Here is a 21,092-nt window from a genome sequence, read left to right on the forward strand (position 1 = left end):
ACACAGTAAGGGTGATCTAAAGTACAATTGCTCAAGGTCTTACAGTTCAAGAACTCATCAAGGAAGGTATGCAAGATGTTCTACTTTTTTTTCAAACCACTAGTTTAGAGAATATCTCATGAGTGGCATAATCAAAATATCAATCCCAAACAAAAAATATAAGCACTACCCAGCCGAATCCCTTTTTCACTAAGGTAGGTACCGAGGAGGCACTGGTGCCTAGTAGAAAGACTATGAGCTTCTGAATCACAGACGAGTCTGAAACCCAGAATCACAACTAGTCCCCTTGTTGTTAATCCTTTGCAAAATTGCCAAGTGTCTGAGCCCCAATAATCTCATGATAAATAGGTAATAGCTACTCTGAAGAAGTCCTCTAATTATCTATCTATACATATATATAAAAGCCTAAGCAACCAAATGACCAAACAACCAGTTGCTATGCCACGCACTGACCACCAGGAGGCAGATGCTCAATGCAGAAAATGCCCCCTGGTGGTCAGTGCACTTCCACAGCCAATCTCCTACGATCGGCCAACCTCCCATGGTCCCACCCCCTGGCCGAGATCTGGACTGGGCGAGATGGCCCCAATTGGCCCAGATCACCAGCCAGGACGAGGAACCCCACCCATGCACGAATTCATGCACCTGGCCTCCAGTTAGAAATAAAACCCCAAATACCTGCACATAACAAATATTCTACAGGCTGTAGAAAAGCTACCTTCAGCAATCCATGCCATTCTCTCCTGGTTCATATTAATTCTTTCCTCCAGGGTCAGAAGAGTCAGTTCTATCTTTACATTAATGTGTGTGTGTGTGTTTCATTAATTCTTCCCATTGTGTTTGTGAGAAACAAATGTGGGTCCATCTTGAAACTAATATAACATTTTGACTCCTGAATGAACCCTGAGCCTTGACTGTGGAATGGGTTGTGGAATGTACATGAGAGCTCTGGGTTAATTACAAATTCCCATTAGTTCTGCTTTGTTGGGTTCAAGTCCCTCTGCCAGGGACTGGCCCCTCATGGATGCCAGGTATTAGAGGAGATATAAGTAGTTATAGGCTTAAAGGGGAGTCTTTATTGCAGACAAAGTACCCATTGCTAACAAGGAACTACCAGAACAGTTCTTCAAAGTAGCCTTACAGAGCAGTAGCTGTGCAAAGCAGCCTCAGCAAACATAGTGGCCATTGTACACATAAAAGCAGAGCATCGGCCTGTGGACCAAAGGGTCCCAGGTTCAATTCTGGTCGGGGGCACATGCCTGGATTGCAAACTCCGTCCAACTTGCAGGAGGCAGCCAGTCAATGGTTCCCTCTCATCATTGATGTTTCTATCTCCCTCTTCCTCTCCTTTCCTCTCTGAAATCAATAAAAATATATTTTTTTTAAAAAGCAGCCTTGCCTTGGCTGGTCAGTAACACATCTTTATACCAACTTAGACAAAAGAGGCATCTTGCCAAATAGTGACATCAATACTTGGGTTACAGAAATGCACGCCTGCACATTGCGTACAGTACAAACGTGGTGTCCTTGCTTTTGCAACTGCGTATGGTAACTTGGCCTTGAATATCCAGTGTACTCTGATCAGGGCTCCCACATGCCTCCAGAGCAAGATGCCCTCAACGATATCCATGTCTTTTTTTTAATTTTTTTATTAAGTTTTTACATATGTGTCCTTATCCCCACATTACTCCCATCCCCCCTGACTCATGCCCTCACCCCCCTGCTGTCTGTGTCCATTGGTTAGGCCTATATGCTTGCATATAAGTCCTTTGATTGATCTCTCCCCTTACCCCCACCCTCCCCTACCTTCCCTCTGAGGTTTGACGGTCTGATTGATGCTTCTCTGTCTCTGGCTCTGTTTTTGTTCATCAGTTTATGTTGTTCATTATATTCCACAAATGAGTGAGATAACAGGCCCTGGATCCCGAGCCTCCCAGCACCTGGTTCCTTTGCTCACCCAAGCATTCCTTTCCCAGCATGGAGGCTTGCTGCTTAGGAGACATAAGCACACAGTCTGGGGGGTGGAAGGCACTAAGATATCCATGTCAAGAAGCAGCCAAGAAGCACCTCCTATGTTAGGACCCTTAATGAACTCTTTTTTTTTTAAATTAAATCTTTATTGTTCAGATTATTACATTTGTTCCTCTTTTTTCCCCCCCCATAACTCCCCTCCTCCCAGTTCCCGCCCCACCCTCCGCCCTCACTCCCCACCCACTGTCCTCATCCATAGGTGCACGATTTTTGTCCAGTCTCTTCCCACATCTCCCACACCCCTTTCCCCCCCAAGAATAGTCAGTCCATTCCCTTTCTATGTCCCTGATTCTATTATAATCAACAGTTCATTCTGTTCATCAGATTATTTATTCACTTGATTCTTAGATTCACTTGTTGATAGATGCATATTTGTTGTTCATAATTTGTATCTTTACCTTTTTCTTCTTCTTCTTCCTCTTCTTAAAGGATACCTTTCAGCATTTCATATAATACTGGTTTGGTGGTGATGAACTCCTTTAGCTTTTCCTTATCTGTGAAGCTCCTTATCTGACCTTCAATTCTGAATGATAGCTTTGCTGGATAAAGTAATCTTGGTTGTAGGTTCTTAGTATTCATCACTTTGAATATTTCTTGCCATTCCCTTCTGGCCTGCAAAGTTTCTGTTGAGAAATCAGCTGACAGTCGTATGGGTATTCCCTTGTAGGTAACTCGGTTTCTTTCTCTTGCTGCTTTTAAGATTCTCTCTTTGTCTTTTGCTCTTGGCATTTTAATGATGATGTGTCTTGGTGTGGTCCTCTTTGGATTCCTTTTGTTTGGGGTTCTCCGCGCTTCTTGGACCTGTAAGTCCATTTCTTTCACCAGGTGGGGGAAGTTTTCTGTCATTATTTCTTCAAATAGGTTTTCAATATCTTGGTCTCTCTCATCTTCTGGCACCCCTATAATTCTGATGTTGTTACGCTTGAAGCTGTCCCAGAGGCTCCTTACACTATCCTCGCATTTTTGGATTCTTTTTTCATTTTGCTTTTCCCGTTGGGTGTTTTTTGCTTCTTCGCATTTCAAATCATTGACTTGATTCTTGCGCTCCTCTGGTCTGCTGTTGGGAGTCTGTATAATATTCGTTATTTCAGTCTGTGTATGCTTAATTTCTAGTTGGTTCCCCAATATAGCATCAAGGGTCTCATTAGTTTTCTTGTAGATCTCATTAAGTTTATCGGTGGCTTCTAAACAGTTCTTGAGAGACCTTAAAAGTGTGGTTCTGAACTCTATATCTTCCTTTGACAATTTTGTCCTGTTTCTTTGTCTCCGCATTTTGTTATGCTTCCTTGGTGCACCCCCTAGTGGTCTTTGTTCGCAGTCTTATAGTTAAACCTTGATTGTTGTAGCTAATCCCAGGGAGGGTTTGACCTCCAGGCCAAGTGGCTATGAGAATCAGCTGTGTCAGCAGTGAGAGAACTTCTGTCCTCTAGGGAGGTGCTAATTTAGCCTTTGCCTGAGGCTATCCAGTAAATGCCTCTCTGCAGGGCTTGGGCAGGGCGGGTTGCACAGGATCAACAGGGTGGGCCTGAGAGAGCAGTTATGGCGGCTCTCAGTCCTGTCCCCAGGGGCTCTGCCTCTCTGAGTCCCAGCACCCTCTGCAAAGCTCGGAGAGAAAGCTGCACTCGCTCTGACCGAAGCCAGACAGTCCCGCTTCTCCCGTTTGAGTCTGGGTCCCTAAAGACTCGCCTGTATCTGGAGCTCAGAGTCTGCAACTCCCTCCCGATTGAAAACGCCAACCGTGCCCTCCGCCGCCAGCCCGCTCCGCGCACTCCGCACCTCAGAATTTGACTTCAGCACTGCGCCTCCTCTGAGTGTCCGTATGCGTTTCTCTTTCCTCCTAGTTGTAGGACTTCCACTCAGCCAGCGTTCCTGTGGTTCTGGGTGATGTCCCTTCCGTCTTTTAGTTTTACTTTTGAAGTAGTTGTTCAAAGCAGCAAACTCCGGCATTAACCTATGCCGCCATCTTGGTTCTCCCAACCCTTAATGAACTCTTGATACAGAGATGGAACTGTCAGCCTCTTTCTCTGGTTTTGGCCCCAAGAAATTTTACTTCACAGTGCTGGTCAGTGGTGTGTCAATGACGGGGCTATGAACCCCCAACCAGTACAGGCAGTAAGGAGTGTCTGTAGATAACTTAAAAACAATAGTGTAATCTTCTACTTTACATTCTAATATCACCACATACCAGCAATCAAAGCAATGTTAGTAATAGATTCTCCCACCCTACCAAAACCTGCCCTTAGAAGCCACCCTTGCTTATCTTTGTTTCTTTTCCCCCAGCCCAACCTTTCAATTGCCCACCAAAGAGATACCATACTTTAGAGACAGTGTGGCTAAAAGTGCACACTCCGATCATGAAACATAACTAAGAAGCAGCCTGATACAAAATAGATTATCAATATTTTGGCTAAACCAGCCATGGTTATGATGATGACACTATATAAGTTTCCTCTGACTTTGAAATAGATAGCTCTGAAAACATCATTTGAAAGTGAACAAGCTGGCAATCCCCAGAGAGATAACTGGACATCTCTAGACTTCTAAAGCATGCATTTTGCATCTTAAAAAATTAGAGTCAAGAATTAACCAAAACAATGTTGATGAGCCTTAATATGTATAAAAATTTCTCTTCTAAATCTTAGGGTAGATGAGTTTAGTTTATGTATGGTAATGTTCTATGTGAATGTACTTATAGGCAGAATGGCTTTATTTTCATTAGATTTATCCCCACTTAGTGCTGCAGGGTTTAGCTCTCCACTGATTTGATGAAAGCAAAACACTTGGGTGCCACCACAAGAAGCACTATAAAAAATCCTGGACATGTATATTCAGTTTTCCAATAAGAAATTGGATTTGAAAAAAACCAAAAGCCTTATAGTGTTTCATGTTCTGGCAAGATATGCTCCCTTAGGCAACATAACCAATATACTGCCACCAATTTTATAAAATTAAGGCAAACATTTAATAGCATCATTGTACTGGCTTCAAGTATTTTTTAAGGAAAAAAAGAATCCTTATGGAGCTTGCTGATAACAGAACTTACTGATATTCAACTCACATTTAAAATACACAGTATCAAGAAGCCCACTTTAGTCTTTAAAATTAGTTTACAACAGTAGGTAGCTCTTCCTCCCCTCCCCCCCCCCAAATTATTGATAAAGCTTTTATCAATAATGTCAGAGAAATTTTAGATTCAGGGTCACAGTTTGCATTGAGATCGACTAGAATCAAAAGAATGTCCTGGCATTCCTGCAAAGAGAATTGAACTACAAAAAATGACTTTTAGTGACTTTGTAAATATGAATATATCTGTTTTCTCTCCATGTCTCAGATAAATAGGACAACTACCACCAATGATATTATGATGATCAAATGAGGTAAGATATATTGGAATTTCAAAGAAATTCAAATTATTCAGAGAAATGATAGTAGCGTTTACTGAAGATTAACTATATGCCATTAAATCCACATAGCTTCTCTATGAGACGGGCATGTTTATTTTTATTCCTAGTTCACAGAAATGGAAACAGGCTATGCTAACAAGAGACAGATCTAGGATTTGAACTACGCAGTTAATGCCAGAGCCCAGCTTCTTAGCCCCTGCTATGCACTACCCCAATTATCAGCAGCCACCTCTGTACTTGACCTCTTGTCAAACATTTACCTCTTATTTTGAACTTGCCCACTTAGCATCTCCCAATTACCTTCTCTCATGTTTCCTTTCTAACATGTGAGGAGAATAAGCACCTGATGCTTCTAGTATTGACTTGCCTTCTCCAAGTCACTGCAAACCCAGATATGGAGTTAAGCTGAGAACATTTCTGGCAGAGGCAACACCAAAGCATCTTTTCTTATCCCAGAAAGCCTGGTCCATCTGTGTTGTTTGGTAATTGTGGTATGAGGCATGCAAAGAGAAAGGTCACAAGTTGAGAAATTCTGAGAGAGACACACATGGGGTTTTGTTATCCAGATCATTGAATTGTCACACTCTTTGTTTAAAAGCCCTATTTATTTATGTTTTATTATGATAAGAGATTTGGGGGAAAGAGTCAAAAGTCCAGCTTAAAATGGCTTGCTAATTAAATTATGTTTAGTCAGTGGCTACTGTGTGTTCAGCTCTATAAAATATTTAAAAATTGCCAGTCTCCTTGAGAGACACATCATACAAACAGACAATTAAAATAACACCCAGGGAAACTAACACTGGATGTAAGTGGTAGGATATCAGGACCAGTTGGATGAGAGTTTGGGTGTTCTTCCCAGGAAGAAAATTGACCATTTGCAGACCTGCAAGTTTCTAATACACTCGATTGTCTGATAAAAGCATAGACGAGGGTTTGTGTTGATGTGAAATCCTGGGAGCTTAGAGTGACTGGTGTGCATCAGAATTTGTTTTCCCCCCTCATCTGCCAGTCAAATACTAGTAGATGGAGAAAGCTTTACAAACATTTGTTCTTGGTCATGTTAGTGGTGGAGTAGTTTCATGAAGACTTAAGACACATAGAGGATGGAAGAGTAGATAAAACCAAACTGAAATTTATTATTCTGCCCTCAGATACCTAGAGTGTGAACTATTGGGAATATATTTTATAAATCTGTAGAGATCAATAAAGCCATTTCACCAATGATAATCAATGGTGTTACCCTAAAGGAAGTCACAGATTTCAAAACATTTCTGTAATTTTGTATAAATCTGACATGACCTTTATCAGTAATAACTGGAATTGCCCTGGCCAGTTTGTTCAGTGGATAGAGCGGACCCAAGGGTCCCAGGTTTGATTCCAGACAAGGGCACATACCTCAGTTGTGGGAGGCAACCAATCGATGTTCTCTCTCACATCGATGTTTCTCTCTCCCTGTCTCTCCCCCTCCCTTGCACTCTCTCTAAAAAAATCAATGGAAAAAAATATCCTCAGGTAAGAATTACCAACAACAACAAAATAGTAATTGGAATATTGAATACCATAAATTAATTACTGAATAAACATCTTTAGTTGCCAATTATATCAGACTTTTAATATTTAAAATTATTTCTCTTTTAAAAAATGTATCTTTATTGTTAAAAGTATTACAGATGTCCCCTTTGTTTTCTCCCCCCATTGATCCCACTTCTCCGAATATATCCTAAGAAACCCAAAACACCGATAAGAAAGAATATATGTACCCCTATGTTCATAAAATTATATTTTAATAAGAAAAAAAAATTTAAAAACACTGCAATAATTGTACAGAGTGTGATTAAAAATAATGACCCTAAGGTCAACAACCCAGAAGAGGCAAACAGGTTTTATTATTCTACAGTAAGACCTCCTCTGTGGATATTATTCTTCGATGTAGAAAATAAAACTCTTTACTACTTCAAGTCATAAAATGTTTCTTACGCTACAGGAAAATCATGGTACTGCTTAAATAAAAAAGTTCCAAAATTCAGATTTTTATTTCACAAGCTATTTACATAAAAATAGGATTTTGGCTGATTTTGAATGCATCTGTCTCATGCCTCCTCTATTCACCATGTACCTGAACCCATAAACCTGTAGACTGCAGCCAAAGACAGTGTTTTAGGAGCTCAGACAGTGAATGAACAGTAACAAGCTAACAAATGATTTCACAATCAAGGTTATATTTTCATGTAAATGCCTACTTCGATAATGATGAAAATAATGGACTCCTGGAATATGCAACACTAAAAATTAGGCCTGTAAAAACTTTCAGTTGAAAGGGAAGATATTAAAGGTCTATGAAAACAGTTTTGTTTAGTATTTAAATGTGTTCATTCTTAACTCTGCAGAATTTCTACTTGGATTCATGAGGAAACAAATAACATGTTTATAACTTTCTATTTTATTATATTTGTGTGAGATGAAACAAGAAGAGAGATGACATTTTAAAGTGCAATTTGAGCATTTCAAAGAGTTAATCACAATCTACTAGTCCTACATATTCCACATCAGTCAACCGTTTTGCCCCCTTTATTTTCATTCTCCCACACAACCCATGTAAGGGAAATAGTTTAGAAAATTCATGTAGAGAAAAAAAATACAGAAAAAGCTCAACTAACTTTATTTTAAGTGGCCCAAGCTAGCCAGACTACCAATTTAATTATTGTTACTCATATTTTATATGATGATTTTTCACCTTTATTGAAGACCTCTAGCTTTACTTGCCAATTAAGATTCAGCACAAATAAGCATAACTCAACAACAGTTTCTCCTAGACTACAAAGGCTATGGTGAGTAGGTCCCTGAATTGATGCCATGACAATTAGCAACAATGACGCTAACCCAAATTAACAACAAAACAATCCACAAATGCCAGTAACAAATGCTGATATTTGGGTATTTAAGTTAAAAGTGAGTATCTTCTATGATTTATTATAAAAACAAAACTGAATTCAACATTTAGTTCCAATAGCTTCTGCAATATTATATTTTGATATAATGGTGGAGCATTTCTTCAAAAAAGCTAATGTTGAAAAACGAGTCTTCAAATATGCTAATACAACCTCCAAATACTATTTTGGGGTTGCTTGCTTGATTATAGCCCAACGTGTTAGCTTATTTTATTGTTCTTCTTCAATGCAATCACAAGGCAAAAAGAAACAAGGCCAGATGGCTAAATTAAGAAGAGTCTTTTTAGATGTGTGCTGAAGAGGAGTAGAGACCAAAAGACCAAAATGTGAATATTGGGGAAGTTTAGCTGAAGTGTTGACAACACTAGGGATATAGCTGCCAGTCAGCTTTCTGCCTTCTGTTCTCAGTTGAAAACACTCAACCTTTTTTTGATGGGACTGAGAGAAGCAGCAGCAGAAAAAACGTAAAACAATTTTTTAAAAAGAGTTCTGAAATCTGTTTCCAGAGACACCACTAGTTAAAAATCAGCCTTGACAAAGGACCTCACAATTAATAAGCAGAGGTTTCACAGACAAACATTGACGATTTATAATATTTAGCTATTAAATTAGCAAAAATGAAAAAGGAGTGGCACTCTTCAGTAAGGATAAAGATATGGTGCTTTCATATGCAAATGTTAGAAGTGTAAATTATTGCCCTTTCAGGAACACCATTTAGATATATCTAACAAACTATGAAATACACATACCATTTTCATCCAACAACACTATTTCTAGAAAGTAACCTTGTAGACATGTTTAATGACGTGCACAAAACATATGCACCAGGGTTTGTTTTTATATTGAAGCCTTGTTTATAATGGAAAAATGAAATAGTTGCAACTAAAATATGTAGCACAAGATATTTTTAAACTAAATTGTGTGCATCCATACAGTTAAAAACTGTTAAAATAAGGTACTGACATGGAAATATATATATATATATATATACAATATATTTAATGAAAAAAATATACATTCTAAAATATTGTGCACAGTATGATCACACTGATATAAAAACAATGTGTGTTTGAGAATAAATTTCTAGCAGTAATTATTTATACAGAGTATGATTACATGGGATCTAGCTTCATATTAAGTTATTTTCATTTTACCTAATTTTTCTTTGTACCATTTCATATTTAATGTTATAATGTGAAACACAAATGTAGATATTTTTGTTTAAAATTTGGGAGACATAATATTTCTTTCCCAAAACCTGAAAATAAAATACTAATAAAAGGAAAGTATTGTGTGGTTTTGGGAAAAATTACTATGAGGAATACTAAATATTACTGAGGTGTTTAACAGTTTTCCCAATTTTTTTTTAGTTGCAAAAGACTAGGAATTCTGATTTGATGTTGTTCAGATGAGATTCAGTATCCATTTTTGAAACTATACATAATTAATGGTCAATTATTATAATTAATTTTAATGTAAAATAAGTATAGCTCATTATATTCTATCTCGCTATTATTCAGAAGTTTTGTGTAATAATGTTTTTGCTTTTAATATGATTTCCCACCACTGCAGTGCATTTGTACACTTAGATCATCAATTTTCAACCGGTGTGCAGCAGCAGACATACTGGTGTACCACAAGGATTTCTGAAACATGCAATAGCTGACTATTTAGTCAGGGGCACAGACCTCTTTCCCCTTAGACTGTCAAATAAAAAGATGACAACAGTCAACACAATAGCCATCTGGTGTGAATGAATCAAAATTATACCTATCTTTTTTTGTCGGATTGGCAAAAAATACGTATTATGTACTTCTTCACATAAAAATGTATTCTATGCAAATAATATTTCATGTCATCTATAATAATAAAAGCATAATATGCTAATTAGACCGGAAGACCTTCCGGAGGAAGCTGGGGCTGCTGCTGCAGGATCGAGGCAGCCCCTACGGCTGCGAGGCAGGGATCCGAAGGCCTACTCTTACACGAATTTCATGCATCAGGCCTCTAGTTTTTAGATAATATGGTTATAATATAAAAGTTAATATAAGTCCAGCTAGATTAATTATGTAGTGAAATTCAAACTCTATTTCCCTAGGTCCCATTTGTAAATCAAAAATGGAATCTTATCAACTCAAGGGAAGTTAGGATTGAAACAAAGTGTACCTCATAGGTCGGGGCTCCATTTATATACTGATTTCTGCCGGGAAAAGGTCACAAGCATTTCTTCTAGCACAGACAGGGCTAAAAATAGGATGTGTGTAAGCCAAAAAAATAAAATAAAATTGGAGGTTGGAAGCAGCAGAAAAATATGACAGTGTGATATAGTCAAGACTGTCATTGCACCAGGTATAGTAGGAAAATGTGAAAAATCAATAAAAATGATTTCTTTAATGTTATTAGATTTTCCCTGCTGACAAAACATATTGGGTATTTCTTACACACACACACACACACACACACACACACACACACACACACACACACCTAAAACATGCCCACAAAGTAAAACAAAAGACATTTTTAACATTTTAAAACTTCAAATTATTATTTCAACAGGAAAATAATAGCCAGATAGAGCAAACACTTTTTTATTTTTAGTTTAAAAAGACTATGCTGACATTTCTAAACATTTCTTGCCTTTTCTTTTACTTTTTTGCATTTGGAAGAGAGAACAGTGTTCGATTCTGCCCTATTTATGTTTCTACTCCGGAACAAACATTGGTTGTGTGCGTGTGTGTTTTTTTGTGTTGGTTTTTTTTAAGAAATAGGAAGAAGAAAACTACTCCTCCCTTTCCTTGCTTTCTGCCCCCGCCCCCTCCATTCTTCCGACAGACACCCTTCCACCTTTCCTCCCCACTCTTTTTGCTTTTTGCTTTTTTTTCGCGCCCCCCCCCCCCCCCCCAGTTTTGTTTTGCTACAAGTCTACATTCCTGTTTGTAATACTTGGTTCGCCCGGTTTTCTGTTTTCAGTAAAGTCTCCTTATGGCAAAAAAAAAAAAAAAAGAGAGACTATGCTGAGATATCCATTGTCTTACCACCTTTCTTTATTGCTACAGCTACTAAGAAGGTATCTTTTTTTTAAAAAAAAACCTCACCTGAGGATATTTTTTCCATTGATTTTTTGAGAAAGTGGAAGGGAGGGAAGGAGGGAGGGTAAAAGAGAGAGAGGGAGCACAGGTGGTAATTAACCTGCAACCCAGATAGATGCCCTTGACCTGGAATGGAACTTGCAACCCTTAGGTGTATAGGCCGACACTCTAACCACTAAGGACACTGGCCAGGGTCTATGATTATTATTATTATTTTTATAAACACAGTGTTTTATTATCCCATCATATAAAGATAAGAATATGTGCAGACCCAGGAATACTAAGGAGAGCTGGCAAACATTTCTTCCACTTAGTATGCTTTCCTTTAACTTTATTGAAAGAACCACCATAGCTTCTATGACTGTGCAGCCAGGTGGCAGGTTGCAAGTTGTCTATATATAGCCAAGATTCTCCACTTAGGCAAGCATTGTTTTTTTTGTTTTGTTTCCTTAAATAAGAGCAAAATGGAGAAAGCTCTCTCTTTTGGGGGAAACTATCCTTGCTCCTCTTGCCCCCTCAGTCTTCCATCCTGTCTTCTTCTTCTGGCTCATGACAATTAATCAGTGAATGAGTATTGAAAATAAAAATAAACACTTGCTGAATCGTAATTAGGAAGAGATTTACATGAGTTTTGTCTCTGTCTGCTCTTATTTGCCATGATATTATGAAAAATTCAAATCTGTCTTCTTACCATTTTTATATATTGTAAATACAAGGTGACAGCAAATAAATTAGAAAATGTGGCTATTTTAGACCATATGGTAATAGATGATTGTTTGCAATCTCTGGGGATGCTTGGTTAGATTTTAAAAAAAATAGGAGCAAAATCCATAATACATTACCTAGACAGGGTCTGTATGGACTCTGGCAAATTTTAAGAATGATTACAACCACCAATTTTTTTTCTAATATATATTTCTAGAAGCTTAGGGAGCAACTAAATGATTATTCACCATCCATATCTGCATTATGATTTCATGACAAGATACATTCTTTAATAATCTGGAGCTAGAATAAACATTTGCAATAAGCCTTCAGCTAAAATTTTTCTTCAATTTTAAAAATAATAAAAAGTGAAGTTAAAAAGTCCCAGGTGTCAGACAAATGAAAACATTCTATGAAAGCACATATACTTTTACAGCTATTACTAACACAATAGTTTTTTCTCTTGGTCAAAAAAAAGTTACAATTTTTTCTAAAAGTAATAGCTCTTGGCATATAAATTTATCTCATAGGTCTGAAACAAAAGTGCAATTCATCTGCCATCAAAACATAATAAAAGTGATTATTTCAGTTGTCTATTACCTAGTGGTAGCACTTGCTACACATATTTAAAGGAATGATTGGACAATAAAACAATTTCAGAAAATGACTTACCCTCCTTTAATATAGTCAAGGAATGAAACTTCTGTTTCTACCAAGAAAGAGAGTAAGGTTACCTGAAGAAAAAAAAAAAAAAGGAAAGAAAGAAAAGAATGAAAGAGAAAAACAGGGCAGGATCACCAGCTAGTACTAATTGCAACCCCAAATGGACCCCCCTCCCCAACTATTGGGGAGAAAATCATATTTTCTAGCATTTGAAAATCAAAGATATTCTTTATTAAAATCTGCAGGACTGATTTTTCTTACATTTAAAATTATCAGAAGGAAAAGGGCCAAAAATTTTTAACTAATTTCTATGACCGGTTTAGTTCCTTTAAAGAATAGCATAAAAATTATTTTCAAGGACACTGTGTTACTTCTCATTTTAGATAAAAGAAAAGATGAAAGGGAGTTGAAAAATGGTTAAAACTAAAAAATCAAAATGAATAAGCTTCGTTGTGTCAAAGGAAATGTGTGTCTCTGCCATGGTTCTGTAATGAGACCATCTAATATTTTAGGTGTCTTGCTTTATAGAAATGTTTAAAAGGAAACTTGGAGAGAATGCAGAAGTTGCTTCCCCCAAAGAGAATTAGTTTTAGGGTAAAATCTTCAGTATATTTTTTTATCAAAATAGGATGATTTTGATTTTTCACAATTTTAGGATACTTTCATTTTTGCACCTTCTGCACTGATTTAGTGAAGCATTCCTACAGAGTTGTAAATGTTAATGAACTATAAACAAGTACTTTCTCATGCTATAAAATGAGTCATAATAATTAAGATTAGCCTATAAGGACTATAGTATTTTTCACTACCACTTACATTTTTTCATGTCTGCTTGATTCTCTCTAGGGTGGTTCCAAAGAAGAATTATTCTTAACAAAACTTCAGCTTCCCTCACAGGCATTATGACCCCCTTGACCTAGAGCAGCGGTTCTCAACCTTCTGGCCCTTTAAATACAGTTCCTCATGTTGTGACCCAACCCTAAAAGTATTTTCGTTGCTACTTCATAACTATAATATTGCTACTGTTATGAACTGTGATGTAAATATCTGATATGCAGGATGGTCTTAGGCGACCCCTGTGAAAGGGTCGTTCGACCACCAAAGGGGTCGCGACCCACAGGTTGAGAACCACTGACCTAGAGCAACCTGCAGAGAGCTGGCTCACTATCTCCTACAAGGTGTTCTCCATTAGAAACATTCCCATGGCGGTTTATTTTTCTATTATATACCTTCATATTAAAATTCTAAGTGAAGAGTTGCTTCGATTCTGATGAAAACTGTTATACATATACATTTTTATTCATTTGTTTGAATCCTTAAAGAATAACATAATACTTGACTTACTGTTCCCGAATTAATGTATTTTTTCTTTTTTACTTTCTTTTTGGGATTCACCACCTTAAAAAGATGAAACAATTACAATGTGTTAGGTTTGATAATAAAATTATTTTGAAATGTGTAGCTCAACCTGCTGCCTTTACTTCTAATGCCTTTCTTCATTTACCAATGCCTTGATTATGACTCCTGCAGTCATTTAGCCAAAATTCCTCTGCCATAGTTACTAGGGTTATTCATTCATCTTAAAAAGCTTTATTTTATTAATGTTCTCAACGACGTTATGCATTGATTACTCTTACCCATCTGCATCTCTTGATAAGAGAAAGACTTTTAATACTGAAGGTTCTAAATAATAATAAGTGCTTTGTAGAAAAAAATATATATACGTTGTGACAGAAAAGTATACTCAAAAGACTTAATTTTTCAGTAGGTTAAATACACTAACATAGCAGATCACCCAAATATGTAGATATATAAGGGCTCTATGGACTATATTGCTTTATTCTGGTAATAATGTCAACCAGACACCCAGGCTGCACAATAATTGGTAAAGGTAAAATTTGTGGACAAAAGACTGAATTTGGGGCTGTTTGTGCCATGAGAAATATTACTGCATCCTACAGTGCAGTAATATTCTCTCTATACGGGAGGATAGAGAGAACATGAAGACGAGGAAAGCCTCTTAATCTAATAGGATAAATCAATCTAACAGGATAAGTGCCTTAAGAAAGGATCTTTCAGCATGTCTCAATCCAAAATGTAAAGGGCGCATTTTAATAGGGAAATGAAAGAATTTATAAGTAAGTATTATTTGAACTAGAATTTATTCATTTAAACTAGGGCTCCAATGAAAGGGAATAGACAAATGCAATGGTCAAGAGAAAAAAGTAATCGGCCCAGGTTGGCTGAAACAGAGCGCAAAAAATCATAAAGATTAAAAAAGTCTGACGGCTTGCTGGCATATGGATCCAGCAGGACACATCGCCTTCTGCACTCTTGGAGATCCTAAAAGGGCCCTTTACTTGGGTCTGGCCCCTTCACAGCTGCAGTCCACCAACAGTCCTGCAGATCCAGGGTAATGGTCCTATCTGCAACCCCTTAGATCCTTAAAGGGCTCAACACTCACTTCCAGACCCACCCAGCCACAGTTGTAGGCAATCTTGCTGACACAGAGACCCACTATAAAACACTCGTGTGCACCTCAGGAGATCCTGAAATATCCCTATATTTGGGTCCAGCCCACCCAGGGACCTAACAGGACACTCATCTATGCCTCCAGAGCCAGATCTATGGATCTCAGTCTTGGCTATGGAAACTGGTTAGTTCCAGGCCCTGGTAGGCATGGCCCAGGTCCGGCCCACTAAGCGGGGAGACCTCCCAGGCACCTGGCAGAAGCCACACCGACCTGTGCACCTACTAACAGGTCAGCTGACTGAAGACCCAGTAGCATCCTACTGAGCAAGGCACTAAGCCAGTCTCTTCCACCTAGGGACCAATCGAGCCCCTGGTAATAAGCACACCAACCGAGGACCCCACTGTAGACCTAGCAATAGCCTCAAAATGAGTTCCAACCCAGTATAACTGCAATTCTGGAGATAATGCTATAATCCCACAAATCAGACAAACTTTTCCTGCCAAACTAATCTAGATTTTTAAAAGCTCAGGCATATATGGCTGGGATCTAGAAGGTCAAGTATATGAGCAGGTCTCTGCATGGCCAGGAAAGACCCGAGGAAGCTCTAATTCTTAATTACTGGCTGACCACGAATCTGCTGAAAGGGCAGGTGATGGCCAAGGCAGAGTTTTACACTGTTGGGGCACATATGGAGGGCACCAACGCATGCAGAGTGGTTGGTTTGTGGAGGGTTATGTGGTGATTGGCAGTAGATGAGTCCAAAGTACCAGGAGCACTGGTACACAGGCCGTTCCTCCTCAGCTCTGAGGGTAGACAGAGAAAACAGGCTTCTATGTAAGTACAGCCTGTCTTACATTCCTTTCATTACCTGTTTAGAGCCTTAATATTCCTTCCTTTAAAGACTTAGATAGAAAAAATTGATCCATTACTCCATCTTTGTCCTTGCCTACAAAGCTTTCTTGGGTTGAGTTTGCCCCCAACCCAAATATCTCATAGTCCACTAAGTATATACTATTATATATAGCAGTTTTCAAAATACACTAAATATATTTCCTGTGTTTGTCTCACCCATCAGACGCTGAAATTTTTATTCATCTTTGTGTCCCCAGGGCCGGATACAGAGTGAGAATATAGAAGCCATGTAATAAATATTTCATTTATAAGTTAATGCATGAATGAATGCATGGAATACAACTGCTTTAGGCCAGTAAGGTGGTAGAAGGAGGTGATTCCTCCACTCTTAACTAAAAGAGGTCAATTTTAGCATCAATCTGGCAGGGAAATAGTTACCATTATTGACTAAATACTGAGGTATTCTCATCTGTTATCCATGTATGTTAAATTCAGAAATATAGAGAATGTACAGATAACATAGCTCAAGGATTAACAGTGCTAAAACATAGCATATGCTCAACACAGACCTGGCTGTTAAGGCAGAAATCACCAGTGTGTTTGCTTTAATAATTTAGATTTCTTTAACAACTGAATCATGCCTTGCCATTCCCTTTAGTCTTCATTTAAACCACAGTGAATGTGCACAAACACACTAAGCCAAGTACAGTTCATTTTATATCACCATGCTGACACAACTAAAATGCATATTTTACTCTTTAGATTTAAAAGGGCTTAAGGAGGAGGTTGGTGGGAAGGCAAACATGAAGCGTGAAGCTTAAGAAAAAAATAAACTTGCATACTATTGAAATTTTTAAAAATAAGAAAAAGTTACATAGGCAAAAACTTTAAATGTCTCAAAATAGGTTTAAAAGACCATGTCACTTGAAGAGAAATAATATCGCTTAATCTCAGAAACAAGTCTGTCAATAATTTTAAAGATTCATATATACATATATATATATGTACTAAGTTAACCTTTGACAACTATCCTTTGCAAAGTCTATACTTTTAAAGCATAAATATATCTATTCCAGAGGAAATAATAAAATTCCTCTTACCTCATACACATTGAATTGTGACTGCCCTCGAGAAAGTTCCCTGTAGCTCGTTGTAAACTCTCCAATGAAATCATGACTAAAATTAAGGGAGAAAAAGACATATAGTATTAGTTTTCATATATCTGTCAATTATGTTTAAAGTTTTTAAGAAATGTATAGTTTAATCATGAAGAAAATGCTTGATATTGTTATAAACATAGCTTAGCTTATAATTTAAAGGAGACTGATACGTAATTTCATTGTTCTTTAACCCCAAATTTTGTGTACTTAAAAACTGCATTTTGTTAACATTCAAATAATATTTAATTTATCCCACCAATATTAATATTTTAAACAGGAATATTAGCTTAACAACTGAGATTTCAAAAACATTTCAACTCCTGTGTATCCAAATAATTACTTATTGGGATGAAAGTTTAAGACATTCAAAAATTTATTATTACACATGTCAATAATCACAAATATAAAAAATCACCAAACTTTCCTGTGATCAGGATATAATAGGACACTCTTTTTTAAAAGGTTATCCCTTGTTAACATGGATAATAGTCACCAAGCCTTATTTTCAATAAGGACAATTTAAAAGTATACCGTGAATATCCAACATGGTTATTCTGAGTTTCTTCACCTTTTAAAAGCAATAGCCACTGAGAAAGCAGAACTTCTACAGATGCCTTCTCAGTTTCGGCGGGAGGGGGAGGGGTTGAGTAAGCATGTGTTAGCACCAACTATAAAATGCGTATCAGCATGATTACTGAGACTGACCTATGCAACTTTAAGACATGTTATGCATTCAGCAGTTTAGAGGGAACTATATTCCACTATTCTTTGCTAATTTAATGGTCAGCGCTAGGTTGAACACAAACTGCTAAGAAATAAGGGTGAAATGTTGGTATCCGTCCCATGGTAAAATGTAGTGCCTCAGAGGAAGAAGATGAAGACTGTAGGAACTAAAGTCCTATAACAAACATAAGGGATCTTGCTGCTATTCTTACCATAGAAATTAAGATTGGTCCATTTGCTTTGCAAATGAAATCTGTTCATTATCATAAAAATGAACATTCCCCCCCCCCCCCGCCTGCCCCCCCTTCCCCCCTGCCACCGGGTTTGGTTTAATGCTTAGCTGAGTCACTAAAATCTATAAACCTCCCACAGACCTGATGACCAATGACAAGCCACAAAAAAAAGTTGTGTCTAGCCAAGCAAATACGATTTCTAAAAGATGGAATGTGGAAGAAAAACACCAGCTGTCATTTCATTTGATTAGAATTTCTGCAATAAGAAGTGTTTCTTTAAAAAGAATTATTGCCCAGCCGGTGTGGCTCAGTGGTTGAGCGCTGACCTATGAAACCCTGGTCATGTTCTATTCCTGGTTAGGGCACATGCCTGGGTTGCGGGCTCATCCCCAGTGGGGGGCATGAAGGAGGCAGCTAATCCATGATTCTTTCTCATCATTAATGGTCAACACTGTTTCTATCACTCTCTCCCTCTTCCTTCCTCGCTCTGAAAACAATAAAAACATTTAAAATTTTTTTAAAGAATTATTTAAAATATAGCTCACTTAGATATCTAGCTTCCAGTTCTATCTCAAAGATCTTCTACATTTCTCACAGTATTCTATACATGGCACTCCTCTACCCCAGTATAACCTTAACCTCTTCAAGATTTAATTTTCAGAAGTAGATCTATACACGTGAAAATGGTGGGGGGAAAAAGTTAATTGAAGGCTGTGATAAATATATTTGCATTTATGAGCCCAAACCCCAAGCACTCTCACTCTTTCAAGATACACAGGAAAATTATAAAACAGTACACATTTCTTTTTTTTTAAATATATTTTTATTGATTTCAGAGAGGTAGGGAGAGGAAGATACTGAGACAGAAACATCAATGATAAGAGAGAATCATTGATCGGCTGCCTCCTGCACGCCCCTTACTGGGGATCGAGCCTGCAGCCTGAGCATGTGCCCTTGATTGGAATCGAACCCAGGACCCTCCAGTCTGCAGGCCAAAGCTCTATCCACTGAGCCAAACCAGCTAGGGCAGTGATACACATTTCTTATAAATAATTCTCTTTGACCTTCAGAAGTGCAAGTTAATACTTGTGATATCTTCCTCTGCAGATCTTAACAACTTAAATTAGGGAGATTCTGTTTTGAATCAATCCTCCTTCATTGTTATGCGTGTTTCTGATATCTTAAGTGATAATTACTGAGATAAAGGTTCTATTTATAGGACTCCACCACAACATTTTGATATTGATAAGTATGGACAAGCCTAATATAACCAGAGCTCACCACACGAGTGGTAGGAATCTATTATAGAGGCCTTAAAAATAATGCCTGAATTATTTAAGCCATTAGGTAATTTTCTGATTTTACAAATCTTAATCCCACTTGGTTAACTGTTTAAATTCAACTCTTATTGTTAACATTAAATTCCTGCCACTTAACACTAATCAAAAACTTGTTAGAGATAAGCAATATTTACTGTCCTCAAGTAAATGTAATTGATCAAGTCCCAAGTAATACATCCATCTATAAAGCCAGTCCAGTTGTAACTGGACAACCAAGGGGTTCGGGCTCCCTGTCACTACTTGAGCCAATTAAGCAGAGACAGGGTTGAATCATACATGAGTGTTTATTCCAATACTGCTGGCAGCATGGGAGAGCAGCAGGTCATCCACAAAAATCTGCTCTGCCTCTCCCCATAAGCTGGCTGCTTATATTGGGCAGTAGAACAAAGATTATGTGGGAAAGTAGGAATTATAAGCATGGGAAAGTAGGCAAGGTAGAATCATTATAGATTACAAAACATGCAGGCTATGGCGGGGGGGGGGGGGGGGGCGTGGTTACAGAGGGTAGGTGCCTCCAGGCACCCCAGGACCAGATTACAGGCAATAGGGGCCAGGGTTGTAAAGAGTGGGTGCCTCCAGGACTAAATTGTTTCAGCCACGAGGTTTGTAAATCTTTCCATAATGATAGGCAGTTCTCGGGAAAGGTTAGGATGGACTGCATTGCATATCAGCTTCCATGTCCCAGGGTGTACAACTCTCAGCCTGGGGTACAACTCTCTGCACTGTCCCCTACAGCCTTTTCCGATAGTTCTCCAATATTTTCTCCTGGCTTCAACTTGCTCACATTGTTTAGTTCACTAGGTTCTACTATGTGCTGTATATAATACTAGAGGCCCAGCTCATGAAATTCATACACGGGTACGGTCCCTAGGCCTGGCCTGCAATCAGGGCCATCTTCCCCAGCTGCCCGCAGCCGGCCCTGCCCCCTGCCACCACCCACTCCCGGTTCCCCATTCGCCATAGGGTGATTGGTGCCTGATGGCCAGGGGAAGGGACCAAGAGGTCAGCTGTTCCCGCCCGCTCACCGCCCTGTCCCTGTCTCGGGTGGCCATCAAGCAATCAGAGTCTGCCAGCCAGGAAAAGGGACTAAGAGGTGGTCAGTGTGTCTCATAGTGACTGGTCCAGCGGTTGTTCTGCCATTAGGGTCAGTTTGCATATTACCCTTTTATTATATAGGATAGAAGCCTGGTGCACAGTTGGGGCCAGCTGGCCTGCCGTGATGGGGGCCCTGGATTGGGGTGGGGAGATCCCCACTGGGGGGCAGGGCCGCCAGGACAGGGGCCACAGGGTTTTCAGGCCAGCCCTGCCCTCGATCAGGGTGGGGGTCCCAGCTAGGGGGCAGGGCCAGCCTAAGTGAGGGGTCTGGGGCTGTTTTCAGACCAGCCATGCCCCCATCAGGATAGGGGTCCCCACTGAGACAGGACAGCCTGGGCAAGGGGCTGCCAGCGGTTTGCAGGATGGCCATGCC

The 21,092-nt window shown here is 38.7% G+C and overlaps 1 protein-coding gene across 4 annotated transcripts in view; it reads right to left on the reverse strand.

Moving 5' to 3' along the window:
• CPNE8 (copine 8) overlaps nucleotides 1-21,092 on the reverse strand; it is a 191,837-nt gene that overhangs the window by 51,038 nt on the left and 119,707 nt on the right. For 3 of the 4 annotated variants that reach the window (XM_059682550.1, XM_059682551.1, XM_059682552.1), the window contains 3 exons: nucleotides 17,269-17,344; nucleotides 14,188-14,241; nucleotides 12,853-12,914 (listed from right to left, as the gene is read on the reverse strand). In XM_059682550.1, the coding sequence (XP_059538533.1) occupies nucleotides 12,853-12,914; nucleotides 14,188-14,241; nucleotides 17,269-17,344 (192 nt within the window). The remainder of the gene's footprint in view (nucleotides 1-12,852; nucleotides 12,915-14,187; nucleotides 14,242-17,268; nucleotides 17,345-21,092) is intronic. The other variant, XM_059682553.1, reaches the window with a different exon arrangement.

The sequence above is a fragment of the Myotis daubentonii genome, chromosome 2 (genome assembly GCF_963259705.1).
Source record: "Myotis daubentonii chromosome 2, mMyoDau2.1, whole genome shotgun sequence".
Taxonomy (NCBI): domain Eukaryota; kingdom Metazoa; phylum Chordata; class Mammalia; order Chiroptera; family Vespertilionidae; genus Myotis; species Myotis daubentonii.